The 25,847-nt window shown below is 31.6% G+C and overlaps 5 protein-coding genes across 9 annotated transcripts; 2 read left to right on the top strand and 3 right to left on the bottom strand.

Moving 5' to 3' along the window:
• The first annotated feature begins 5,623 nt into the window (after nucleotides 1–5,623).
• LOC124916482 (protein IQ-DOMAIN 17-like) lies at nucleotides 5,624–8,243 on the top strand. 2 transcript variants are annotated; one of them, XM_047457198.1, is made up of 5 exons: nucleotides 5,624–5,957; nucleotides 6,256–6,558; nucleotides 6,689–6,946; nucleotides 7,019–7,156; nucleotides 7,261–8,243. In XM_047457198.1, the coding sequence occupies exons 1-5, from the start codon at nucleotides 5,820–5,822 to the stop codon at nucleotides 8,008–8,010; spliced, it is 1,587 nt and encodes a 528-aa protein (XP_047313154.1). In that variant the 5' UTR covers nucleotides 5,624–5,819; the 3' UTR covers nucleotides 8,011–8,243. The 2 variants fall into 2 exon arrangements, with proteins under 2 accessions (XP_047313154.1, XP_047313156.1); XM_047457200.1 differs by having other exon boundaries at nucleotides 5,626–5,957; nucleotides 6,259–6,558.
• Nucleotides 8,244–9,473: 1,230 nt separating this feature from the next.
• Nucleotides 9,474–12,904, bottom strand: LOC124914507. 2 transcript variants are annotated; one of them, XM_047455073.1, is made up of 16 exons: nucleotides 12,414–12,904; nucleotides 11,963–12,082; nucleotides 11,829–11,891; nucleotides 11,669–11,728; nucleotides 11,502–11,603; nucleotides 11,339–11,422; nucleotides 11,131–11,249; nucleotides 10,945–11,046; nucleotides 10,753–10,869; nucleotides 10,599–10,661; nucleotides 10,458–10,524; nucleotides 10,313–10,366; nucleotides 10,139–10,228; nucleotides 9,923–9,961; nucleotides 9,769–9,807; nucleotides 9,474–9,689 (listed from the first exon to the last, which is right to left on the bottom strand). In XM_047455073.1, the coding sequence occupies exons 1-16, from the start codon at nucleotides 12,429–12,431 to the stop codon at nucleotides 9,567–9,569; spliced, it is 1,260 nt and encodes a 419-aa protein (XP_047311029.1). In that variant the 5' UTR covers nucleotides 12,432–12,904; the 3' UTR covers nucleotides 9,474–9,566. The 2 variants fall into 2 exon arrangements, with proteins under 2 accessions (XP_047311029.1, XP_047311028.1); XM_047455072.1 differs by having other exon boundaries at nucleotides 9,476–9,689; nucleotides 10,599–10,664; nucleotides 12,414–12,901.
• A 3,369-nt stretch (nucleotides 12,905–16,273) lies between these two features.
• Nucleotides 16,274–18,004, top strand: LOC124914995 (box C/D snoRNA protein 1-like). The gene is made up of 5 exons (XM_047455635.1): nucleotides 16,274–16,528; nucleotides 16,690–16,891; nucleotides 17,036–17,104; nucleotides 17,179–17,311; nucleotides 17,388–18,004. Exons 1-5 carry the CDS (start codon nucleotides 16,297–16,299, stop codon nucleotides 17,904–17,906), a joined length of 1,155 nt encoding a protein of 384 aa, XP_047311591.1. The 5' UTR covers nucleotides 16,274–16,296; the 3' UTR covers nucleotides 17,907–18,004.
• A 797-nt stretch (nucleotides 18,005–18,801) lies between these two features.
• On the bottom strand, nucleotides 18,802–20,075 carry LOC124914342 (60S ribosomal protein L6-like). The gene is made up of 4 exons (XM_047454867.1): nucleotides 19,732–20,075; nucleotides 19,537–19,643; nucleotides 19,236–19,417; nucleotides 18,802–19,139 (listed from the first exon to the last, which is right to left on the bottom strand). Exons 1-4 carry the CDS (start codon nucleotides 19,980–19,982, stop codon nucleotides 18,984–18,986), a joined length of 696 nt encoding a protein of 231 aa, XP_047310823.1. The 5' UTR covers nucleotides 19,983–20,075; the 3' UTR covers nucleotides 18,802–18,983.
• A 590-nt stretch (nucleotides 20,076–20,665) lies between these two features.
• LOC124914274 (SURP and G-patch domain-containing protein 1-like protein) lies at nucleotides 20,666–25,394 on the bottom strand. Of its 3 annotated transcripts, none has more exons than XM_047454783.1 (9): nucleotides 25,240–25,394; nucleotides 23,615–24,051; nucleotides 22,767–22,893; nucleotides 22,578–22,684; nucleotides 22,061–22,195; nucleotides 21,732–21,869; nucleotides 21,475–21,660; nucleotides 20,977–21,155; nucleotides 20,666–20,888 (listed from the first exon to the last, which is right to left on the bottom strand). In XM_047454783.1, the coding sequence occupies exons 2-9, from the start codon at nucleotides 24,012–24,014 to the stop codon at nucleotides 20,862–20,864; spliced, it is 1,299 nt and encodes a 432-aa protein (XP_047310739.1). In that variant the 5' UTR covers nucleotides 24,015–24,051; nucleotides 25,240–25,394; the 3' UTR covers nucleotides 20,666–20,861. The 3 variants fall into 3 exon arrangements, with proteins under 3 accessions (XP_047310739.1, XP_047310741.1, XP_047310740.1); XM_047454785.1 differs by having other exon boundaries at nucleotides 21,475–21,654; XM_047454784.1 differs by having other exon boundaries at nucleotides 23,615–24,054; nucleotides 25,240–25,354.
• Nucleotides 25,395–25,847: the final 453 nt, after the last annotated feature.

The following is a 25,847-nucleotide window of genomic DNA, read 5'->3' as shown; positions in this document are numbered from 1 at the left end:
CTCTCCAGTCTTAGCACATGTCTTTATTGATGGTCTCTTGAACAAATCTCGTCTTTCTTGAATATACTAGTTATTTCATCTTTCATATTTCTTACTAGATCTTCTCTAGCTATGAATGTATCAAATTTTTCGAACGATCCCAATAGAGATTATTAGAAACAAAATACAGTATGCCTAAGAATTTTACTCACATTTTGTTCGAGTTTATTTGATTTTTATTTCAATTCGAGAAGGAATATCAATCAATTAGAAATTGTACTTTCAATTCTCCCTTTTAAAAAACATGTTTTTAGCATAAACTCTCCTTTTTTGGATTGGAGATGGCATAACCAAGAAAAAAACCATTCATTTTGTTGAATGAATGTAAGTTTTTGTTCCTTAGTGTTGCTGCCTTGTAGATGTGGACAAATATGTGCATCACAAGTTTCTTCTCTAATATTATGGTGTGTGAGACTAATTTAATAACTTAATATATATATCCATGAGAGTGATTTTTAATTAAATCTTGAAAGTCTATAGACTAATAATATGTACATAAATTCTTTAGATAAGAAAACAAAAATTGAGTAGATGATCATGATTAGAAGAGTGAAAAATTAGGTTGATGATTTGAAAGTTAATGCAACAAAACTTGTTTGTGATGCAAACTATCTAGCTATAATTGAAAGCACAAAAAACCCCTTTAATTGTGAAGCAAACATTTGCTTTAAAATCAAGTAAAAAACATGTCTCCATTCTTCATTATGTTTGGGGGTTGAGATGCATTGTATATGGAAAATAATAGAGAAAATGCATACCCCTTTTAAAATAAATGCCCATATAGTATAGAAATCAGAGCAATGATGTCAGTTAATAGTTATGTGAGAATTGAGCATTAAGATAGGGTCCCTCCCATTGGACACATATCCCTACTATTCACTATTATGGATGGGTTTGAAAAAATGAAAGAAAGCAAAATCTTTATCATCTATAATATATAAGAAATTGAACAGAGCTCACCCCACTCATATCTATATGTATGGTCCAGCCCATCCCCTTCTTCTTAATAATGTTCTTTCCATTTCTTACCTTTATGAATTATTATTACTATTATAATTATTAACCTCACAAAGAGTAAAATCCTTCCCAATATTCAATATACTTGTAGATGGAGTTTTCTTTTGTTTATTTGAGGATGAAGTAAGACCTCATGGGCTTAATTATCCTAGGTTAAAATCCCATTTTTTATGTTATCATACTCAATATTCTTATTCACTTTTTCAATATATTATATACTATCTTTTTGGTTCTTATTTCCAAATTACACACTTCCCTCCAAATTTATAAATATAAAATAATTAAAATAAAATACATTATATAAACATTCAAATAAAAATATATTATATAAATATTAAAATTAAAAATAATTATATAAAATTAAAAGTCAAATAAAATAAATAAAAAAACATATCAAATATTTATTTTTTGGTTTCTCAAACCCAAATTCAGCTTCAACTCCAACTTTATACCTATTTTCAAATAGATAAACGGTTACATTTGTGTAATTAAATGAGATAAAAGTAATTTTAAAAATTAATTTTTTAATTTAAATATATATTATTGCTTTTAGATTAAACTTTTTAAACGATTATTTATTATTATTATTATTTAATAGACTTTTATCACATGATTAATTTATACTTAATTTTTTTTAGGGGCAATATGATTAAAAAATACAGCGTTCACTTTGACATGCATGGTCTTCTTCTTTTTTTTAAATATTATCATTAAAATTGATATACACAATTTTTCTTAAAAAACTATTGCATAGATGTATAATTTTACTAAACTTATTAAACAAAAATTAATTCTAAAAATATTTAATTCTTAATAATAAACCAAAAAATTTCAAAGTGTATATATTCAATTTTATGAAACTAAATAATAAAGTGTCAATCAAGTTAAAATCAAATGATAAAATTTCAAGCTATAAGTTAGAAAATTAGATTAAAGAAAATTAGTTATCAAAATATGCACATATGAAAACAATTCATTTGTAATAATTCATGATAATAAAAACTTATTACAATTCTTTCAAGTACATTTTTTTTTTAAATACTCCAAAGATATGTTGTTTGAGGTCATTCTCAATATATATAAAATGTATTAGGGGTGAACTTGAAATTATATTCGGATTTTTCTATATAAAAATTAAATAACATGTTATATAATTTTTTTTAACTTAGAACGCATAATTAAAATTATTATCAAAATTCAATTATATATTTTTATTTTAGATAAAATAAGATCCTTACACTTTGGTTAAATATTTAATAGAAAGAATTGAACACAAAATTAGTACTATATTATAAAACAAATTTGAATGACATTTTTAATTTTTTAATCACATCAATTTATGATTTATATTTTATTATTAACATATGATATTAAAAACAATATTTATATCTCTATAAAATATTATAATTTAAAATTTAATAATCATGATAATTGTTTTCATTGAATGAAATATTAAATAATATTATAATACTTAGATTATGATTAAAATATTTTTATATATTAAAAAATAAAAATTATTTTAATAATTAAATTATTTTTTTTAATGTTGAAAACTAACCTAACTCAAATAATCTTGGCCTATACTTCATCAAAATAATTACTTTAATGGTTAAATCTTGATAAATTATAACAATTTTCAAATAAATTATATAGACAAAAACATAATAATAAACTCAAAATTAAATAAACCATCTAATTAATAAAAATAAATTGAGAGATGAGCAGGAGATGAAGAGCAACCCGGGCCATTAATTAATGGTAGGTGTTTCCAAATCAAATCAGGCACATGTAAACAGGATTAGTTATCCGTTTCCAAACAAGAGGATACATAGTTTTTATAATACTATATTTAGGGATCTATATTTCGTCTTTATAATACTGTAGTTTTTATAAATATTTTAAAATTTGTGTTGTGGCTCGTGTTTAGAATTTGTGTTGACTCAAAATCAAAGAAACCCGAACTAACTGATAAAAATAAATGCAGAGATGATGGAGTGAACAGCCCGGGCCATCAATTAATGGTAGGTGTTTCCAACCAAATCATGTTAGGGTTAGTTACCCGTTTCCAAATCACTAGACGATTGTCTACACCAATAGTAAATCTGAATAAATGATCTATATTTAGTCATTATATTATAGATTTTATAAATGTTTTAATTGTTTTAAAAGTTTTAACATAAAATTATATATTATACTGGTATAATTTTGTAGTATGGTTGGTGTTTAGGACCGATCATAGGGTAAGCATAGCAAGTTTGTGGGTTAGGGTAAATCAATTCTAGGGGTAACCCATCAATGTACCCATAGGTCAAATATGCTAAAATTAATTTATTTTCCTAATTTTATTATATATAATAGTTCAATCATTTACAAATAAAAATTATTAAATTAAGTAAAAAACAACTTATAGATGAAAGATATTTATTAAACTAGATAAAAATAATAATAATATAAGTAGGGCGAGCCAATAGTCAGAACCACCACTGCTCGTGTCGAGTCGTGACCTACAAACAGCAAATCTGAGTTAAACAAAGTGTATCGAGTATCCAAATTACAACCCAATGAGTATCCAAATTACGACTTATGTTCGTGTGATAATTGTATTAAGTTGTGCCTCATTATGAATTTATATGTAATAAAAGTTTAAAATGTCATTTGTTATGTAATAAATTTTCATTTAATATATTATATTTATAAAATTAAATCATTTGTGAATTTGAATAAAGAATTGGTTAGTTTAGTAAAGGAAATGAAAATGTAGTATAATATGAGGGTGAATTGAAATATTGTACAACCGAATGAATAAAAAAAAAAACTTCGATACTTCCGATAAAAATGACTCCCTTAAGCAATAAATAAGAACCTGAGACACTCTTTAAAAGGGCAGTAAAATACATTTAACTTTTGAAAGAGAATCTAATTGGGTAAGTAATACAGAGCAACAGTTTTGACCAGCCAGTCACAGTGCACTGAAATTATTTACTATTTACTATACCCATGACCCTGCTCTGCTGCCCTGCACTGATCATGTTTTGAAGAGACCGTCTCTCTTACCCAATTATGTGATTCCTCTTTCATTCATTTTTTTTGACTTGTGTTTTGGCTCGGGGCATCACTATATTCAAGGCCATTTTTATGTCAAATTATTTAATATGTTCAACTTAGGACCTGTTCGGATTTAGGTTATTTAAATAACCGGTTTAGAATATTTAAATAATCTCTTTTTGATAGAAGGGTATGAGAGTTGGGTTATTAATGAAAATATTTAATGAATGTTTTAAGGTATTTTGGTATTGATAAATTAATTAATTTGATTATGAAAAGATAAATGAGATGATGATAAATTATTTAAATAAATCATAAGTCTTGTTTCGTAGTGGATTATTTAAAAATTATGATTTACGGTGATTTTTATTATTAGGACAGACCCATGATTTATAGTTGAAATGAGTTTGAAAAGAATTTAGGGTAAGCTTAAAAAATTAACAAGAAAATTTTGAATAAAACGAATTAATAAAAAATAATAAATAATTTTTTTTAAAAATTAAAAAGTAATATCATATTTTGTTTATTGTAGTATGTGAGAGAAAACATATACCAATATACTCTTGTTTGGAATCTGTGGTTAGAATCCAATGGATTCAAAGCTTGACATTGAGAGTTTTGAATTCTAATAATAAAATATATTACTTCTAAAGCCAGTTCAATTGTGAGTTATTTAAAAAATTTGTGGGTTATTTAAAATTTATGTGATGGTAATTTTAAGAAAAGTATATTTTTTTTATACAAATACTTAAATGATATTAATATATAATAATTAAATAATTAAAAAAATAGAAGGTATTTAATGTTTTGTTTAATAAATTAAATGATCTAACGAATGAGAGAATAAAGACTGAAATGATATTTGATTATGTTTAAATTATTTAAACAATCTCAAACAAACAAGACCTTAGAAGTAGTGTATTTATTACTAGAATTCAAAGCTCTCAAAAGTCAAGCTTAGAATCCATTGGATTCTAACCACAAACAGATTCCAAACAAAAAAAAAAAGACCCTAAAGGCCTAAGTTCTAATCACTCCATCAGAAGTATAAATTATAGAAAGAAATAAGCAAACAAAAAACTTATGAAAGAAATCATTCACTATTTACTGTAATTTTTATTAGATATTTTTTTATACATTATTTTATTTTTTCAAAATATAGACAGAGAGACCCTTAGGTGGGGGCTAAAACAAAAAACCCACCTTCCAACTGCGTTTTCAAAAAATTATTATTATTACCAAAAATAAGAAACCCTACCACCTCTAGGGCACTCCACCATCCTCTTTCATATTAGTGTCCTCCAGCTGAACATACCACGTGATGCCATAAGAGCTCGTCAGCTGTTAAAATAAAAAGCTATCTTAACCAATAAAGCTAGCTACATTTTAAATTTCTTCTTGGATTTTTGTGTTTCTTGAATTGAGAGAGATTCATAATATTCAATAATAATAATGTACTACTAAATTAAATTATTTAATCAACTCGGCCTCTATATATTATAAATATATATTCATGATAGCCTTTAGTAGTAATCCTCCTTTCTAGGTGCCTTTCTCTCTTCTGCACATGTTTTAGGTCTCTCTTTCTCTCTCTCTCTCTCATTCCTTCTTCTTCTTCTTCAAAGTTTGAGCCTAAAACCATGGCAAAATCAAAATCCTAAAAAACCCACCATTTCCATCCTTCTAAATCTTAATTAGTCTTGACCAGCTATCTCACCATGGGTAAAAAAGGAGGTTCTTCATGGCTGTCACTAGTTAAAAAGGCCTTCAGCTCCCCAAGTAAGGTACCTGCAGATACAAAGATCAGCAACCGGAGGAAGGATCAACACGACCAAGGAGAAGAAGAAGAAGATAAAGTAATGTTTTTCCATATTCATTTTTTAGATAGATAGATAGATAGATAGGGCCCATGACATGTGAGCTCATGGTTTTCTTCTTACTCATAGATTTCTAAGCTACTTTTGGGTTGGTCTAACTCTATTTTGGAATTCTTTATAACTTTGACGTTGACATGTACAAAATTCTTTAATTTTATATCATGGTACTACCGAAAATCTAACAAAATGTTATCAGTTCGGGTAGCTCAAGTCTAATTAGACACATTTTCTATGATTCTTATGAGACCTCCTAGTACTAATTTTATTCTCTTCTCAGCAGAAGAGAGAGAAGAAAAGATGGTTGTTTAGAAGACCTACTTGTGGGCATTCTGCTAACCCAAAGCTGAGCAACACTGCTACTACTACTACTACTAATACAGACTCTTCTAATCTGTCTGCTGAGCAAAGGCATGCCATTGCAGTTGCAGCAGCCACCACTGCTGCAGCTGAGGCAGCGGTTGCATCTGCTCAGGCTGCCGTTGAGATTATCCGCTTGACCAGACCACCTCTTCCCATTTCTGTGCAAAGGAGGGAACACTATGCTGCAACAGTAATCCAGACAATTTTCAGGGGATACCTAGTAAGTTTCATAAATGATAAGTTTTCTATTACTAAAAATATCATAAACAAAGAGACGGCACAAAACCATGCTTCATTTTGCCCTTTAAATAATCTGATTTTCAATAAACATTTGAACTTACTGCTTGAAGGCAAGAAGGGCTCTACAAGCACTGAGGGGAATTGTGAAGCTCCAAGCTTTGGTTAGAGGACACAATGTAAGGAAACAAGCAAAATCAACAATGAAATGCATGGAGGCTCTGCTTCGTGTGCAGAGTCGGGTGCGTGATCAACGTGCTAGGCTATCACATGAAGGGAGTAGAAAGTCCATGATTGCTGCTGATTCCAACAGCCAGTGGGAGTCCTCCAAGTATCACTCCTCTCAAGACTTTCGAGATAGGAAGTCAATGGTAACTTCATAAACTCCTCCTGCAAAAGAAAACCTTAAGATTAATATTGATTTATGATATTATTATTCACAGTCAAGAACAAGAAGTAGCTTGGCAGATGATTGGGATGAATGCCCACAAACCCTTGAACAGCTCGATGCTCTTCTACAGGCAAGAAAAGAAGCTGCCCTTAGGCATGAAAGAACAGTGGGTCGTGCCATGTCTCAACAGGTGCTCTCTCTTCTCTTCTCTTCTCTTTTCAACCAAACCTCTGGTATAAATATTATAGTGTTGTTCTTTCTAATAAGTAGAGCTTCATTCATACATCTGTTTAGGCTTGGGATGGACGAGGCCTATCTGCAGAAGGTATAGAAAGAGAGATTGAGGAAAGAGCAAATTGGCTTGATCAATGGATGGCATCAAAGCAATGGGAGAATTACAGTAGAGACTCAAGTGACAGAAGAGAGCCTATAAAGACAGTTGAGATGGACATGTCCATGCCCCATCGCTATTCCAGTTCTTCTGTCCAAAGACCACAATCACCCCATATTCAGAATCAGAGACAACTTGCTTCCCCTCGTCATAGATCTGCACATCATCAACCAACTGTTTCACCTTCTCCTTCTAAAATAAGACCCCTTCAGGTCCGTTCAGCAAGCCCCAGGTGCTTCAGGGAGGAACAAAGCTTCTCAACAGCTAATAATACCCCGAGTTTGGTAACCACCCGCCGGTTAAGCAGTTACTTACCTAGGCAATCAGAAACATCTTCTAGTGCTGCAATACCCAACTACATGACTGCGACAGAATCTGCCAAAGCTCGGCTCAGATCACAAAGTGCCCCACGACAGAGGCCAGCAACACCCGAGAGGGAAAGAAGCACATCAGCAAAGAAACGTCTCTCTTACCCTGTTCCTGAACCATACTATAATAGTGCTGGGAGAAACTTGAGAAGCCCAAGTTTCAAGAGTGTTCAAGCAGGCTATGTTGGAATGGAGCTAGGATCAAATACATCATGCTATACAGAAAGCATTGGAGGTGAACTGTCTCCTTGTTCTACTACTGAATTAAGAAGGTGGTTCAAATAGGAAACTCTAAATGGAGCTTAGTTACAGATGGTTATGGTAGCAAATTAAATGTTATGATGATGAGAATGTATTCTTTTTTTGTGTTTCCTTGTGTTAAGTTAGTACCAAAACAATGATCCATAAGACAAGACACAAGCACAGGCTTGTGATTGCAGGACTTCAAAACTTCCAACATTTAAATTTCCATTAGAATACCACCAGCTAATTAGACAAAAAAATCAGTTAGCTTTGCTTAATGTTTGGTGTTTGGAATCATTACTTATGGATAAATGCAGCAGCCAATTATTATCTAAAATAATGCATTTCCAGCTGGATATAACTTAAAAAGTTGTAAAACAATAACCATTAGAAGACATGAGAATCCTGTCAAAGTCAGGCCAATGTGTTTCAGCAGCACATGCTATCTAAATGAAATTCTAACCACAAATTAAAAATTCATGTTTATTTTAAACATAATACAAGGTGTCATATTTGGATCATTATATATCTCACTTTTACCAGAATATTCCTTGTGAGAATAAACAGCTCTTCTAACATTAGTAAACTGATTAAGTTGAGACAAAACATATATTAGTGTCTACCATGAGACAGAAAAACAAGAGAAAATTGGTATTTTCCCCCTTGGTCTCAAATCCAATCTCATTTGAATTTACACCTCCAGCTTTGAACAACTTTTAAGAGTAGATGGATTGTGTTTACAAAGAATCTAACATGAAACTAAATAGCATTTTACTCATTGATCTTTGTTGTTTAGGTAATCTCCAATGATAATTAGCAAGTGTCAATTTCAAATAAAAGCCCTAAATCTATCAACATCAATATTTAATAACTCTCCATTGAAAACCGTGTGCTCATAAATAATTGTGCATGATTCATCTAAAATAATTAGATCGGCATCCTACCAGTACCATATCAGGGTCCCCACTCCCATGGAGTTATTATCTCATTCAGAGAAAATTTGAGTTATTGCAGTTAATTCCAAAACAAAAGCAATTTCCTCAGGCGGGAAGTAATTGCGCCTTCAGCAATAACATTGAATTGAGCCAAACCTAAATCGCAGTAACATCATTCTTCACCATTTGAAGTTGCAGAAGATGCAAATAACTCGTGATTAGCTCGGTCAAAACTTGATTGGATCTTCGAGTTTGGTACTAGAAAGAGGGTATATAATGCAAATTGAGTTTTATGGTAATGGGCTCAACTCATTTATACCATATTTCGGTTTCAGGTTACAAATTTTCAAATGGGACAGCATAAAAGGATCATTTACAACTTAACAAAAAATGAGTAAATTAAAATTGACAATTCAATAATTATGACTTGATAAAATAGAATTAACTCTATCTAATAGAAAAATAATTAAATTGGTGAACAATTATTTACACAATAAAAATAGCAAAAAAAAACCTACTTCATATTCTAAGAGAAATAACTATAGATAAACATAATATATGCAAACAGCTATTTAAAATAAAATTGCCAAATCTTAACCCATAACGATATTTTCGGAATTTTGGCTACTACGACTAATAATATTATGTACTGTGTGCATTCTGTTAACCATTTTTCTGATCTGTCTGCTGTTCATATGGGTCGTCCCAGCATTCATCCTCGTCCTCAACCGCTTTCGCCCATCTCTTCCTGAAAATCTGCATTTCAACAAAGGATTGTCTTCGAACCTGCAAAATTTAATCAATTTTCTAGTTAAGAAGAAATCGAAAAACCAACACTTTGTTATTAGTACAGGTAAAAACTTACTTCACTTCTGTTGTCAAGCACCGGTAAAATCTCTGATCCCTAAGGTTTCCAAAACCGTAAAAAAAATTAGTTATTCTGGTCTAAGACACGAGTTAAATCTTCTAGAAGAGTGCGAGTTACTTAGTTAGTAACATTACAAGTAAGAAAAACTTACTTCACTTCGGTTATCAGCCACGGGTAAAATCTCTGATCCCTGCAGTTTTGATAAAAAAACAATTTAGTACTTCGACCTAGACACAAATTGAGATATTTTCTAGTGTGTAGATTATTTAGTTAGTAACAGTTTCATTATATATAACAGACTTTAGACAATTAATTAATGTAACACATTTTCACTTGATCAATCTTCTAAATTGTCATAGATTTTTACCTTGTTGAGATGTGCTCCACCTAGTGTAGGAAGACCTATATGTACTATATACTCTGAATCTACTACTCCCACGTTTTTCGTCCTCTCACCCTGTTTAACAATAAAAACCCGAAACATCATTTTTCCACTACATCGATACAACACGATTTTGTAAGGGTAAAAAGGTAAATGAACCTGTGCACAGTAACCGAGCTGCATATCTAGGCCCCAAGCATGGATCAAGTCATTCTATCCCATCCAATTCAGAACAAAACAACAAAATGTCACTAAAGATCATAATTTTGGTAAAATTAAGGTAACCGAAATCGCATCATCATACCTGGATCATATACCAAGCACATTGCCAAGCTGCTCTGGAGAATACAGGGGCCATCATTTCTACCCAACTGCATATATTAATGATATTTCATCATGCTCGCCAGAGTAAATATAAAAGGTTAAATAAAAAATTAAATATTACCCTACGCAAGGAGGATTTGTGCTGTTTCCATAACATCTTCCGCCTCCTTTGAACTTATAGTACCTTCTGTATTGCAATCATGGAATTGCGGTTTTTTCAGTATATCTTCTTTAAGTTACTATCAAATCGAAAAAAGATTAATCTTTGAAATGACCTGTGCACTCTTGAATTCTTTACACGGGCAGTAATTGGATGATGCACGTCGGACTTAGTAGGATCCAACGCTGGCTGTGATATTTCGAGTCCTTCATCTTTAACAATCAAAAGATATCTGCAATAAGATTCAAAGTAAATTTCAACATATGTTACAGTTAAAAAGTAAAACTCAAATCGATAATAATATTACTGTTTCGGATTAAAATTATCGACACCAAGATCCTCATCCCAAAGAAATATGTAATCGTATTCCACAACCAAGTCAGGATGTAAGAACCGTTTAGCAAACCACCTATATTTAACAGCAAAAAGGGTATTTAAATAACTATTTATTCATCACATTTACATAGAAAATAACATAATACAAAAATCCTACCATTTCGTTTGATTCGTTGCCGAGACATGAATGACACGATTATTCCATCCCAAATCACGCCACTCATCCACTACATCATCATAGTGAAAGAGCATCACTACAAAATCATCTGCAAGAAACTGCAAAAATTGAAGAAACTAAGCTTAGTTGCCCCTAACCGAAAATATTTAAGCTATACGAAAAGTTTTAAAATATGAATGTGGGACACCTTTTCAACGATTATTTTTACGATTTCCTTCTGCTTTATTCCAACTGCCATGGCCAACAGACCTATGGACGTCTTAGAAACAATCTGAAACCGGATATAAACAGAATATTTAGAAAATGTAACTAAAACAAAATGGAATATGAGTGAGTAATCAAATTCATACATTTTCCGACACCGGACCCCATAAAGGAAGCATATCCAAATTAGAAGTTCCGGAAACAATTCCCTTTGGCAATATATTACTCCCATGAGGCCTACAATCACTCTACATATGAAAAAATAACCATTAAAATTGAAATAAACTACATATTACAATGATTCAATAGGTACCTTGCATTTCTGATATTGAGGATCCAGGCTTGCATTGATTATTTCCTTCGTTGATATCCCCTATAACCGAAGCAAATAAATAAAAAATCCATAATAAGACATACAAAACATGTCAATTTATGAAACTCCCATAAAACTCTATTTGAAACAACATATATACCTTATTGGATTCTACATTCTGTTTACTCTGCCTTGTCTCATTCATATTCCATAATGGTAAAATCTGAAAAGATAGAATGATACTGAACCCGGATGGCATCATAAGCATGTTGTTACTACATCGAAAATACTTACTTGGTTGAAATTATTTGAAAGATATGCACTTCCAATGAAATAAGCACTGCAAACCAATGCAGCAGTAACAAAGAGAGAGCAAATACAATATTTACTCTTTGAATCTGAGACTAGGAACCCCTGTTCAATCAAAGCATTGAACAAAAATTAATCTAGCTAGAACATGATTCAATCATAATCGAACATAAGACTTTCAAGATGAAAAACCCCTTAATCTAAGCCTTGATTAGAATAATGTAACTTACTATATTTACAATCATACCATAACCGAACCCTAATATTTAAAATAGTAATTATAATTTTCACTCTTTTCAACGGGCAGCATGCATTAAAGACTTCTTCAGATGCATTTAAGTTGTTCCATAGTGTATGCATGAAGAACGATCAGAGTACAAACGCAAACAATTGCAGAGAGAACAAGAAATTCAAACGAAAGATGGGAGAAACTTACAGGATTAGCAGCCTTCATGTTACAACGAGTATACAAATTGCTTAACACCCACAAAACTTTGGTCTCAAAGGAGCGGAAAAGTTTGTGCTTTTTAGTCGAATCTGGAGAAAGTTGCTGAGGAATGGAAAGGAATAAAGGAAGGAAGAATTAGATTGGCTTCTGGTATGGTAGAAAGCAAGGGCTTTTGAGTACGGATGAGGGAATGAAAAGGGTCGGGACCCCACAAGAGAAGAAAGAATTCGAATTTATTCAAAGGGTTGCAACTTCGAGTGATATGGAGAAAGAAAGAAAGAAGAATAAAAAACTTGATGAAAGAGGAGTAGTGTTCATCTATCTATATTGTCTACAGTTTTGAAAAAAAGATGGTTTTAAGCTGCAGTTTGTTTTGTTTTGTTTTGTTTCTCCGAGTTTAATTCTATCGTGTTCATGTGAAACCGAAAAGTATGGGATTTGGGCGAAAAAGAAGAAGAAAATCAAATTGAAACTCCATTGTAGTAGACATATTTAACCGTCATTAGAGTCTAGAGAGAGAAATGACAACAATTCGTCGCTTCGTCTCAATTGACTCGGTTTTTCTCTGCTTGCCACTTGTGCAATCCAAACAATAATTTTATTAAATCATTAAAATAATAATAATAAAATAAATTATAATATTTTAAAATTATTTAATATTTGATATATAATAATTAATATATAAAAGTATAATAGTACTGTTGATTTTATTATATTAGTTTTTAATATTATCGAACTAATTTAAATATTGAGACTTAAAAGTTAAAAAAAAATTATTTAGTTAATTCAATTTTATCTCTAAATATTTTAGTTATGAAGTACTTTAAATTTAGTATTCATTAATATGTCTTGATTATCAGTTTTATTAAATGCCATCTAAATATAAAATAACTATTTTATTTTACAATAAATTAATAGGTGATAGCTAATAATTTTTTTTTGTCTTTGAGGATCTTTATATGATTGTGTTTTTCTTTTTCCATCAATATTCAATTAAAAACTCTCAAATAAATAAAATCGTTTTTAATTATTATTCATGAGTGAATATTAACTTTCTTAAAGTTTGATATAAACGAGATGATAAGGTTAACTTCTTTTTTTTAATAAATTACATAATTTTATAAAAGGGTATCAAAAATTAAATCAAACTTGAAACACTATTATTCTATTTCTATTTCACAATAAACAATTATTTAATTAAGAGTAGGGTTACTTTGATTCTCTCAAACTTCTCCCACAATTCTCACAATTATTATTGCTTATCCAAACAAGATTTAAGAACAAGTTTATTTAAATTGAGAGTTGGCTATATACGAATAAGTTGGAGAATGATTGAGTGTCAATTAAACATTTATTATTTACAAACTTTTATATAAAAAAATATTGTACTTATTTGTTTTCAAGTGAGATTTTATAAAATATATATATATATATATATATATATATATATATATATATAAAATCTTGCATTTTGTAAAATATGTGATTTGGTGACTTCAATGAAATTGTCATTTTGTTATAATCCCATCTTTAGAGATAATTATTATTTTATTTAAAAATGTTATAAATAAATTTAAGTTGAACCACAAATTAAATAATGGTATATCAATTCAAATAATTGAGTCTAAATTATTGTATCATTATATGGATTTATCTAAATAAAATATATGTGGACCAATATAATTAAATATTTCAAATAATTTTTTATTTAATAATTAATTACATAATTGAATAAATTATTTGAATTATCCAATCAAATATGAAGTATTTTACTTCATTTTATAAATTTATAGATAGTTTTTTTAATTAAATCATCCTAAAAGTATAGAAAATGTTTTGAATATTCTTAATTGTAAGTGTTATTTTGTTATATTTACTAATTATAAAGAAAATATGACCCTTATGATATTACAATGGATCTTTCCAAAGTACTTAATGAAACAAATAGAGAAGGATAAAGTTGAATTTATTTTTTTTAAAATGGTTGGTTTAAACAGATATTATGGTTAAAGATTATGTCGTTGTCATCATTATTAAAATGTATTAATTAAAGATTAACTAGTCTATATAAATATATATTGTTGGAATTGTGGATAATGCTTGTCACCTAATCATATTATTAGACTAAGCTTAATAAAATTAAATCACTATTTTATTTCTCTTTAGAAGGGAACTGATTTTATGTATAGAGCTTGATTGATAAGGTTATTTGGATTTAGTTAAATCACATAATTTTCATCACTAATCACTTAATGAATAAAAATACCAAATTATATATATATATATATATATATATAAAAGTTGAATATTAAATACAATAAATATTTTACTAATTCTAATAATCCATCATTTCATTAAACAATTTTTTGCAAATCATAACCTTAATTCCTTAGTTCAAACTAAGGGTTTGTGTGATACATAGTTATTTGTAGAGCTGCAAATGGGCTGAACCGAAAATCAGTTTGAGCTCAACTCGATAGAGTTTATAAATTTGAGTTTCAGCTCGAATCGATTCGAAAAGTTTGAACTAAAATTAAATTTTCAAACTCATGCTCAGATTCGAGTTCGAACTAAAACTAAATTTATTTTCAAAATGAAAATATAAAGTTTTCATACCTATTCATTAAAACATGATATTTTAAAACAAAAATATAAAACAATCATAATTATTCAAAATTTCAAAACATGATAGTTTAAAAACATCAAATCATCGTTACTAATCAAAATTCTAAATCATAAAATTCCAAAATCAAAATACAAAACTATATAAATTGTTTGAACATTCAATATATTAATATTTTTAACTCATGTTCTTCAAATCATAGCACATATACAATCAGGGACGGACCCAGGATTCGGTGATGGGTGTGCTTAAAAAAAATTTAGGATGGGCTAAAATAAAAAACAAAATTTTTTTTGGATAAAACAAGTAAATAAAAGTAAGTTTTATCATTTTTTTAATAATTAAATAAAAAAAATAATGAATACTATTGAAATTTAAAAAACAAAAAATGATTGGGAGAGAGAATTTGAGAGAGGGAATGATGTGGATTAGCCAAAATAATAACAAAATTTCTCTCTCCTCAACTTTTATCTTTTTCCAAAACTAGTTATGTAGTGACACAATATTCACTCTCTCATTCCCTCCCTCAAATTTCCTCCCCCTATCACTCTTCTTTAAAAAATTTAAAAAATTAGGAGTAATGTCACATTTTAACCGTAAAAAAAAAAAATTATTATGGCTTCAGCCCACCCGAACCCCTACATCCATCCATACATACAATTACTTGTATTCAATAATATAAAATATTTAAACATAAAAATAATTAATATAAAAAATACATATTAAAACAAATAACTAATTTTTTTTTTTTTATCTCTTTTAATATTATATAATATATTTTAAAATAATTTATTTATAGTTTAATTTAAAAAAAAAAAAATCACACCAGCTTTGGGCCCTCATCTAACCCTAACACACAAATAAATTAATATCAGGCCCAACAGCCCAATTGATTTTCATTTTTTTTCAGCCTCACAAAATCCCCATAGCCTTCCGTAGTGTCCTCATTCCTCAGCTCCCCTGCCACTCTCCGGCTCTCGCTCTCCCGCCGTCGCCGTCGCCGACTGCTGCCGCTGCTGCCGCGAGCTGTCCACTGTTCAGACTCCAGGCTAGTACCTTATTTTCTTCTTCTAAAATCCATCGTAGACTATCTACTACATAGTTGTTTAATTACTGAGACGAATTCAACGCCATCATTAGTGTATGTATATTTCTCTAGAGATTTATGAACTGATGATATGAGATGATTCAGTTACAGTTTCAATTTGTTTAGTTTAAATGTTTTATCAATTATTTGTTACAGCCACAATGGAGGAGCCCTCCGGAGCTAGCGTTACCGCTGATTCAAGTTCTAAACAATCAATGGCATGCGAAGAATGCAAGCTGAATCCTTCAAAATACAAATGCCCAGGCTGCTCTCTGAGTTCTTGCAGCCTTCCATGCGTCAAAGCACACAAACAACGGACTGGTTGCACTGGCAAGAGGCAGCTAACTCGCTTCGTTCCTCTATCTCAATTCGACGATAGTCTTCTCCTCTCTGGTAATTATAGTCTCAAGGAATTGATTTTGTTTGATATGTCGGCCTTGTTTGTCTTAAAGTGATTGATTGGTTGATGCAGAACCTTATAATACTCATATTATGCTTAAACAAAATGATTTCTTTTGCGTGTGTTTAAAACACTATTCATTTCTTTTGTTTAGACTATCACATGCTTGAAGAAACAAAGAGGGTGACTGAATCTTCTCGGAGAGTGAGGATGAAGTTGTGGGGTAATTCCCACCTTGAACACCCATTTTCACATGGAGATATTCGGAAAGCTGCTCTAAGTCGGCGAACTAGACTCCTCTTTCTTCCAAATGGAATGTCAAGAAGGAAAGAAAATAGGTCTTCCTTTAATTACAAGTAAGCTCAGATACTCATTTCACTTACAAAAAGTCAGGGTTATCTATCCTATGATATCAAGTGATTACAGTTCATAGTGAGGTTATTATGATTATACATTGACCTTAATTATCTGTTAATCTTCTGAATTTTGATTAATAACAGGTTGAAACTTATAAAATGGACAATAGAATGGAGGTTTCAATCAACGGATGTTGTACTGATTGACCACGGGTGAGTTTTACCAGCTGATTTTCAATGCATGTTGAACTTTCTAGTTGTTTCCTTAACGGTTTCTTGCCTGACAGAGTAGATGAAAATGCTACATTACGTTCAGTGGTTGAGAAACACTTAAAGCCTGGTCCTTGGCGTCACCATCTTAGCAAATTCTGTGAGGATCCTATCGATGATCTCAAATTTCTCATTCGAAAATTTGCAAAGGTAATTTATTATAATTTCTTAACTAATATGTGTACTTTATTTATATTAATATTGGGATTATTCTACAAATTTGAAGGGGCGTACGTCATCTTACCGGGAACTGGACATCGATGCTCCTATACGCCACCAATTTGAAGATTTAGTAATTCTTGAGTACCCCATGATCCAGGTTTATCTCCCTTCTGTAACCACCTTCGAATCGGAGGTTATAAAGGACAAGCCTTATAATAAGCCAAAAACGGAGGTACCTGTTCAAGAAAGTAGTGATATGCCCAGCAGCCCAAAAGGTGTAACATTTAAGGAGGAAGAAATACAAGAGGAAGAATCTCCAGTTGTTGTTCCTATTCAAACACTAGATAATGATACATCAGATGAGCTGGTTCTGACTGACTTGGATTTTGGTTTGGACCAAGGGTTGATAGATTTGTATCCTTACCTTGTTGGCTTAGATGATCCGATTGATACTGTTGAATTTAATGGTGTGCTGATTGATAGAGCCGATATGAACCATAACAACTATGTCATTGATTCTGGAGTTGCAAGACCGACGAGCCAAGGTGATGAAGCAGAGGAAGGAGAGATACCATTCACTTGAATGGCCATTCTTGTGCTTTTTTGATTGTTCGAAAACATTTGTGTTTTCCGTTTGGAATGATTACTCTTAAAACTAAACACTAAGGGATGTTTATTAATCAAATGATTTATACTTTATTTCTTCCCTCATTTGTATTAAGAAAATAAGGCTTTACAGAAACACAAGAAAAGTTATTTATTTTTGTTAGCCCGTATATGCAGATAAACAGTTTTATTTTTTGGGTTACAACATTTGCAATGGAAAGATGGTAAGTTCATTTGAGATTATATTTTAAATCAAGCTGAACAAGTTAGTCACTCAAAATTGGACTACGTAAAAGTAAAAGTTTAGACAAAAGTATTCCAAAATATTATTACAATGGTAAGTTCATCTAAGACGAACAAGATAGTCACTCACTCAAAATTGGATTATATAAAATTTGGGATGTTCTAGGTTAAACATTAAAAATGAAAAGTAAAGGCTTATAAAGAAGTATTACAAAATATTATTACGAACATCTTGACAATAGTGTTACCCAATCTGCGGGTTCAATGAGATTAGGTAGGAAAAACTAAAGTTTCATGGCAGGATAGTAAATAACACATTTAGCATCTTATTTAATAAATACTACCTTCATGACAGGATATTAAATACTTATTATGCTGCATATTTATTGAAATAACTGCTTACAAGGAGAGATTAACAAACTTTTGCACATTAAATTTAACTTCAAAAATAATAATCAACACTAATAAAATCAGAAACCAAGATTTAAATTCTATAATTAGTTCATAAAACACAAAATATATGATTTCGGTAGCTAACTTTTAGCTAACTTTTGAAATGCAAACAAAACTCTCCAAAAAGATGACAAGCTACATTCAAGAAACTAAAAGCCATTCAATAAATCGTCAACTGACAAAATCCTCTCAATATTATACCTCAGAAATAAGCTTAAGATCCTGAAGGAAACTCAGTTCCATGTTATAATCTCAGACCACAAAACTTCACATGAAATCCATTATATCAATCAAATAAAAGCTAACAAGATAAGAAAGAAAAACAAAGGATAAATGACCAAGGCATAACATTTCCCCTCTAAAATACGAGATCATGAGGTTTCATGCCAGCCTTAAGCGAGAATCTGGCACCAAGATATGCCTTCAAATCTGAAACACCTTCGATAGATTGTAGCAAAGCTGCATCCACAGTTTTCTGATCATCCTTCTTTTCCTGTGGGAAGACATTCTTCTCCTGCATTTGGAGACAAGTGTTAGTTATTAAGCAAAAAAAACTCAATCAATTCCTTCAATATCAATATTAGAAACAAATGATGATAAAAAAGCAAACCTCTTTCTCTTCCTCAAAGAATTCTCCTTCAACCTTTTTCTTCCTCTTCTCAGTTTTCTTTGCAAAGTACTTATCATCAAACTTATCAACGTTCACAGCAGATACGTCCACCTTAGTAGAGGTAGCAATCACATACGATTGATTAACACGTCTCAGTGGAACACCATTGATCTTGAATGGCCCTACAAGTATTTATATGATAGTAAAGTTGAACTCTTTCTCTCATTCTAGGTCAAACTAATACAATGGGTTGAATGCATTTCATACAATAGGCAAAAAGAATGAAAAGATAGATCCTCACCAGTGACAAAAAGTAACCCAGAAGCAAGCTGCTTCAGAAACACAACTCTCTTTCCCTTGAATCGTCCAGCCAATATAATCAACACTGTTCCTGGAGTAATGCTAGCCCTAGAGAGATTGACAATCGAAAAGCATCATAGATCTACCAGGAAGATTGAAAATGGAAATAAATAAAGCATCCATTTTTTTGCAGTACCTTAGCTTTGTGGGTTTGGGTGTGCGCTTGTTAACGATGGGTTTTTTGACATCATCGGCGGGATAGAACTTGGGTGGCTTGACAGAAGGCTTAACTTCGACTGGCTTCTTCTCGTGTTGAGGGAAGGCGCCGCCGTTCTTGGCCTTGATGGCCCAGAGTCCTCTCTTGTGGTACATCTTAGAACGGGAGAATTTGCCCACTCCCCGGATCAATTCCGGGTTCCTGGTCACTCGCGGTGTCTTTGGAGCCATCGCTGCAAATTCTCTACCTTTTTCCTGCAAATCGAAAGAACCTGCAGTTGTTGAGCGAGAGAGGCGAGGGACAAGAAGAGGGGATAATGAAATCAGAACTAGGTTTTGTTGAGCAAACTGTCGATATAGGCCTATAACCAACCCGACCCGAGATCCATACTATTAATCCAACTGTTAGGGTTCAAATTAATATTAAAATTGAAATTCCATAACCTAATTTATATTCATTACCACCAATTAAATGGAAAGTAATTTTATTTTTTAATTAAAATTTAAATTATGAAAAGAATGAAAATAAATACTCTTAAAAACAAATTATTTATATTATTTTTATAAAAATATAATATTTTCTTATCTAATATTACTTAATAATAAATTTCTTTTAATTGACAAATTTACAAATTTTGGTTGAGTGACACAATTTTAATAATGGGTCAAAGTTAGATTCAATCCAACCCACACTACTTAAATATGATCTTATAGGTAAATGCTCTACATGATTTATTTATTTTTTAATTTTAAATAAACTGTATAGTTAGAAATTGTGATTATTTTGACATAATAAATAACCCTAATACTTACTACTTAGCATGAGCTGAAAGAAAGGGTAATCTAGAAAAACAAACAATAATAACTTTTTTGGTCATAAATAAAAAAGCATGAATAAATAATAAACTATCATGAGGTAAACAAACATATGGTTTATCCATTCAAAAACAACAATACAATTAAATCCAGGTTCCTTTTGTTTAAACACAAGCAAAGAGTTTGAACATCCCAGCATTACCAAACAAAACAAACCAATAACAAAAAAAAAAAACATTTGCCATACAAAGGCAACAGGAGAAAAGGCTTTTACATCAGAAGAGTTGTTGTTCCTCAGTAGTATGCTTTCCTGGGATTGTTCTGCCAGAAGAAACCAACAAATCTTATCATAATTTAGATATGATGGGAGGAGGGATGAGAAGAAAAAAGAAGAAGAAGAAGATGATACCAGGGGATTTGGCCTGTGTCTATAACCAAGCATCATCCGCTTTTTGTACTGCTCATATATATCATCATCAGGCTTCACTTCTCCAGGTTGGCTAGCTCCAACTCCCAAGTTGTTCAGCTTAACGTCCCCTGCCATTATTGGATTCGCAATTCCACTCCTCGAGCTCCCTAGACCCTCTCCTGCAGAGATATATTCGTGAAAAGAAAGGGTCGTTAACCAAACTCACATCATTTCCCTATTTGTTAACACATTTGTTTCTATATCAACCTTCTTAGAGTGTGATTGATCTTGGGTTATTTGAATCAAAATCTTGTTTGATGAAAAAGTGTATTATTTGTATTTAAAATTTAAATTTTATAGAAAAACAATGTAAGGGTATTTTGGTAGTTTGGTTGATGAGTTAAGTTATTTGACAAGTTGTTATTCTGGGTAAGACTAAATTCATTTTCACTATATGAAGCCTATAAAGGTGCTATTGAGAAGTCACTCAGAAATTACCTTCTTTCCAACCCATTTTGGACAGGAGTTTATGGCCGACATTGTCAGACTGGATTCTTGCCTTCTCTACAGCTTCTTTGGTAGCTTTCTGTGCAGCTGCATCGTTGCAGGAAGACATAAATTTCTCCAGCTCTTCTTGCGGGATATAGTCACCCATGTGGTGCCCCTTTTTCCCAGAACCTGACACTTTTGTTTTTCCATATTCAAGTAAGTTGAGCATCAGATACAAATTTCTTAGAGAAAACAGAGACACAAACCTTGAATAGAAGCAGGGGGAGGCATTTCATCCTTTGACTGCTTTGGCGGTCTTCGCTTCTCCTCTTGTGCAGCTTTCTTCATGAAGAACTCCATCATTGCCACCGAATCTGTGTTGTCTGAGGCGGCACTGAATTCACCTATATGAATGACCACATAAAAATTAACAATGACTGATGAGGATCACAGAAGATTGCAAGAGCCTGAATGGCTAAATCATTTGATCTTATTCATATCTCTATGTATTTGGCATCTCAATAGATAAGAGATAAAAAAGAGACCAAGGTACAAAAAAGAAATCCAAAATGAGGACAATCGCAAGTATTATTACCAGATTGTCCCGCTGATGCCCCATAACCTCCTTTATCCTCAGAATCATACAATGCAGAGGTGGGAATCTGATAATTTGAATGATGGCGTCGCGATTTATGGACACTACTCTCCAAGGAAGTAGTGCCTGAACCACCTGCAACATTAGAAAGGGACAACATTAAATAAATGAAATATAATCCAGGAGTAAACAACTACATATCAGACATCAGTCGATTGTATGAATACACAGAGAGAAAGCAATAATCAAGAACATAAACACCGCCTCCCTCCCCCTATTCTCTTTCTTTCTCATTCATCTTTCAAAGTTGATGATATAACCGAAATCATGTTTACAGTGATGTGACCAAACCACTAGATAGAACAACAAATTTACCTGATGGGATAATCAACTAATTACTACATCGAGATTTATATACCATATCTCAATTTTGAACAGTAATATTCAAAGGTCATATCTACAGCAATTGATAAGAGACAAAAGACAGAAGGAGAATTTAGCAAGGTTTTGCACAAACCACTTTGTGATGTTTGGGAATCTTTGGTCTGAGACAAGGCCTTTTCTTCTTCTCTAAGCCGATATTCATAATACTTGTAATCAGCACAACTTTCATCAAATAAAAACCTGAAAAAGTGGAAGATAAAGAGCATTAAAATACACATATTTTCAACAAAACGCATAAATCCACAAGCAAAATGGCACATACTTGAATGGGGTGTCCCCAGGATTTTTTTGACGAGTAACATTCTCAAACTGCCTTCCATGTTTGGCCACAAAAATTGCCAAGTGATCAACAGCTTTCTTCACGCCAGGATCACTAGGAGAACGAGGTGCTGCATTTCACTTAAAGAACTGATTAATACCAAGAGCATGAAGTAGGGAATGCAAATTATTCTTCTAGCAGGCGTTCCACATTTTCCAAGTCTTTCATGCACCATCTGTTTCCACCCATGTTGATAGAGATTTAAGAAATAAGCTGCATTTATGAGAGAAAGATTCAAGAAGACTTTGTCCACCTCATCTACCATAATGAGAGTAGAAGAAGCATGCTTGCCCACAGTCATAAAAACATGACTGTGATAATACCTAAGGAACGCTTCACATGGTACATCAATAACTTGGAGAAAAAGGAAACAGGGATAAAATACAACATAGCAAGTAAACCTTGGAGTTGAACGGATGAAAGAAATTCCAGGAACCATGTTGAAAATACAAAACGAGAACAACATATAAGAATAATTAGGCCATTTTGGGGGGCAATAGAGGATCCAGAACGAGTGCAATACATTCATTCAACAAGATAAAGACAAGAGCTAATTTGCATAAGCTGTAGATTTTGCCATGTTCATGAAAATCCATGAAGCAAGTAAATACTATGTATTGCAAAGGCTTTATCAATCCAATTACTTCTGCTACGAATTGTGGAAGAAAATGAACTGAAAAAACGAAAAATAACTGGATGTGACTTCCTCTAGTCACGATCCTTCAAATGAGAGAAGAAGATTCCAAGAAAATTTCAAGATGATGAATAGATGCATATATAAAGGTTATTACCAACATCAGGTTGTTTTGGTAAATTCCTAGTGATGTCAGGTTGTCCCAACTTCTGCCGCTTTGTTGGAACATTATCAAATGGACTGTCTGCATCTTTTTCTTCCTCATCGTCATCTTCACTTAGCTTTATCGAGGGTGCCACAAGCTTTGTCTTCTGTTTAAGGCTGAATGCAAGTTTACCACCTGAAGAAACTGGGGTGTCCTTCCGAGAGTCTTTAGGTTTGAACCCAAGGCTCGTTCTATTAATGACTGGTTTTGGAGTTGAGGTCTCCGGTACAGTTGGGTTAGATCTAGACTCTGGTAAGGCAACACCTTTCTCTTGTTGAAGCTGTTTGAACCTCTCCATAAAGGAACCATCATTAACAAACAAGCCCTGTTTTTTTTCTTTCTCCATCCCCATTGAGCCAAGTATGTTTATAGCTGTTTACAGGAACCGACTGCTACAAACAAGCTTACATGATATATTTAGATAACGGAATGAAGAACCTGAGTATTATATTTTTCAATAACAAACAAGATAACTGATACAACCTGGCTGAATATCTAAAGGTTCTGGTGTATGATTTTACTAGATACACAAACTTTTGTTACTTATGCTTAAGTAAGATGTAGTAAATGAAAAATAAAATAACAGGAAGTAAAATTAAATCAAAACACGTTAAGACATACCCCTACTAGATCGATAAAAAAAAATGGCAGAGATCATCTATGATCTGACATAACATAGCTACTCAATATGTATGCTCAATCCATGGAGTCAATTCTTTCAAAAGTAATGATTTATAATATTTGCATCAGATATGCAGAAAAGCATTCAACTTTGAAGCTTCTTATTCTCGAAAGGCTTCCCAACTGTGCTCTTAATAGTCCATGTAAAAGGCATCAGTTAAAAATCACCATATGATGGGAAACAAAAGTAGTGGTGCCAATAGTGTTCCAACCATATATATCAACATCTCAATACAAAAATCATAGAATTATTTTCTTCCTTATTGTTATGTTTATTATGGGTGAGTGGTTAAAGCAGAATCAGGATTCACCATTGCCAATTTATGTCACTAAATATCATATCTAGATGGTAAATGAGTCTCATGGTAGAAAAACTTGTTAATTTTTTAGTTTCAGAAAGCTAGCCCAACTCCCTACTTCAATTTAAGACGTTTTTAGTGGGAATAGAACCTGAGAGTAGTCTCTTAGGCAAAACTTCAAAACAAAATGAAAAAGGACGCCAAAAGGCACAAACATCAAAAACCATAAATGTTTCTTCAAATATTCATGTAATTGTTTCCGGTCCACAGTTTTTCTCATATTTGATATATAAATTCTGTAATCCTGCCTCTGCCATTGAGAAATCAGGTCCTCAGCAACCAAACCCAAACGCCAATTGCAGGTGTTTTGGTAGAATTTCTTTAAAATGTAAATAAAAGTAAAAATCTCAAACAATCCAATCAAACGAAGAACAAATAGAAAAAAGAAACTAAGAGATCCTGGTCCGATTACAGTTAGCCTATTCCAAGTGAGTAACGTCGGATCTTAATAGAATAGAATAGAATAGAAAGAAGCCTAATAATACCTAGATTCATGAATCACATCGAATTAAAAACATAAGAAAAGATTCTTCATACCTGATGATTAATGATCGGGAAAAATCAAGATAACATGGTTAAATCCTGATGATCAAGTAGAAGGCGATTCCCAAGTTCCAACGATGGATACGAATGAATAGCCAGACAGACCAAGAAGATAGATGATAATCAAAATATAGGTGGAAAATTGTTTGACGAATTATTTACTCTATTACCCCTCATTTTTAGGGTCTCGTTTTTTTAAGGGTTAATAATAAAGATTAGTAGAAACTGACTAACAGTAAATTAACCGGTTTATCATAACAAATCAATCATTTTACAAATATATATATAATTATTTTATTCAATTAAATCAATAAATTTTTATTCTTTTTTAATTAAATATATTTAAATAATTCATGCGGATCAATGTCATTTTAAAATAAAATTAAAAAAGTTAAAAAAATAAATATTCGTTTAAATTCAATCCTAAATTTTTGGGGGAGGATCTTCTATTTTAATATGTCCCAAGAATTGTCCAAAGTTAGTGTATTTTATTTTATTTTTTTGATATAAAATACATTAATTTTAAAGAATAATTCAACTTTTAAGACATAGGACATCAAATTTGCTCTAAATTTAACTTTTAAGAAGAAGAAGAAATACAT

This window comes from Impatiens glandulifera, chromosome 9 (genome assembly GCF_907164915.1).
Source record: "Impatiens glandulifera chromosome 9, dImpGla2.1, whole genome shotgun sequence".
NCBI classification, from domain to species: domain Eukaryota; kingdom Viridiplantae; phylum Streptophyta; class Magnoliopsida; order Ericales; family Balsaminaceae; genus Impatiens; species Impatiens glandulifera.
Note: the sequence above shows the minus strand (reverse complement) of the source record. Positions and strands in the feature narration are given on the sequence as shown.

Coding starts and splice junctions, on each gene's coding strand:
- LOC124916482 (XM_047457198.1), top strand. CDS start 5,820: ATGGGTAAAAAAGGAGGTTCTTCATGGCTGTCACTAGTTAAAAAGGCC. Junction 6,559..6,688: donor CAATTTTCAGGGGATACCTA/GTAAGTTTCATA, acceptor TACTGCTTGAAG/GCAAGAAGGGCTCTACAAGC. Junction 6,947..7,018: donor TTCGAGATAGGAAGTCAATG/GTAACTTCATAA, acceptor TATTATTCACAG/TCAAGAACAAGAAGTAGCTT.
- LOC124914342 (XM_047454867.1), bottom strand. CDS start 19,982: ATGGCTCCAAAGACACCGCGAGTGACCAGGAACCCGGAATTGATCCGG. Junction 19,418..19,536: donor TGGGTTACTTTTTGTCACTG/GTGAGGATCTAT, acceptor AAATACTTGTAG/GGCCATTCAAGATCAATGGT. Junction 19,140..19,235: donor TCTTTGAGGAAGAGAAAGAG/GTTTGCTTTTTT, acceptor CTCCAAATGCAG/GAGAAGAATGTCTTCCCACA.
- LOC124914995 (XM_047455635.1), top strand. CDS start 16,297: ATGGAGGAGCCCTCCGGAGCTAGCGTTACCGCTGATTCAAGTTCTAAA. Junction 16,892..17,035: donor AGGTCTTCCTTTAATTACAA/GTAAGCTCAGAT, acceptor GATTAATAACAG/GTTGAAACTTATAAAATGGA. Junction 17,312..17,387: donor TCATTCGAAAATTTGCAAAG/GTAATTTATTAT, acceptor ACAAATTTGAAG/GGGCGTACGTCATCTTACCG.
- LOC124914274 (XM_047454783.1), bottom strand. CDS start 24,014: ATGGGGATGGAGAAAGAAAAAAAACAGGGCTTGTTTGTTAATGATGGT. Junction 21,661..21,731: donor TCCCCCTGCTTCTATTCAAG/GTTTGTGTCTCT, acceptor GAAAAACAAAAG/TGTCAGGTTCTGGGAAAAAG. Junction 20,889..20,976: donor GACACAGGCCAAATCCCCTG/GTATCATCTTCT, acceptor TTCTTCTGGCAG/AACAATCCCAGGAAAGCATA.
- LOC124914507 (XM_047455072.1), bottom strand. Junction 11,047..11,130: donor GCAACGAATCAAACGAAATG/GTAGGATTTTTG, acceptor TGTTAAATATAG/GTGGTTTGCTAAACGGTTCT. Junction 10,367..10,457: donor GTGCTTGGTATATGATCCAG/GTATGATGATGC, acceptor TGGATGGGATAG/AATGACTTGATCCATGCTTG.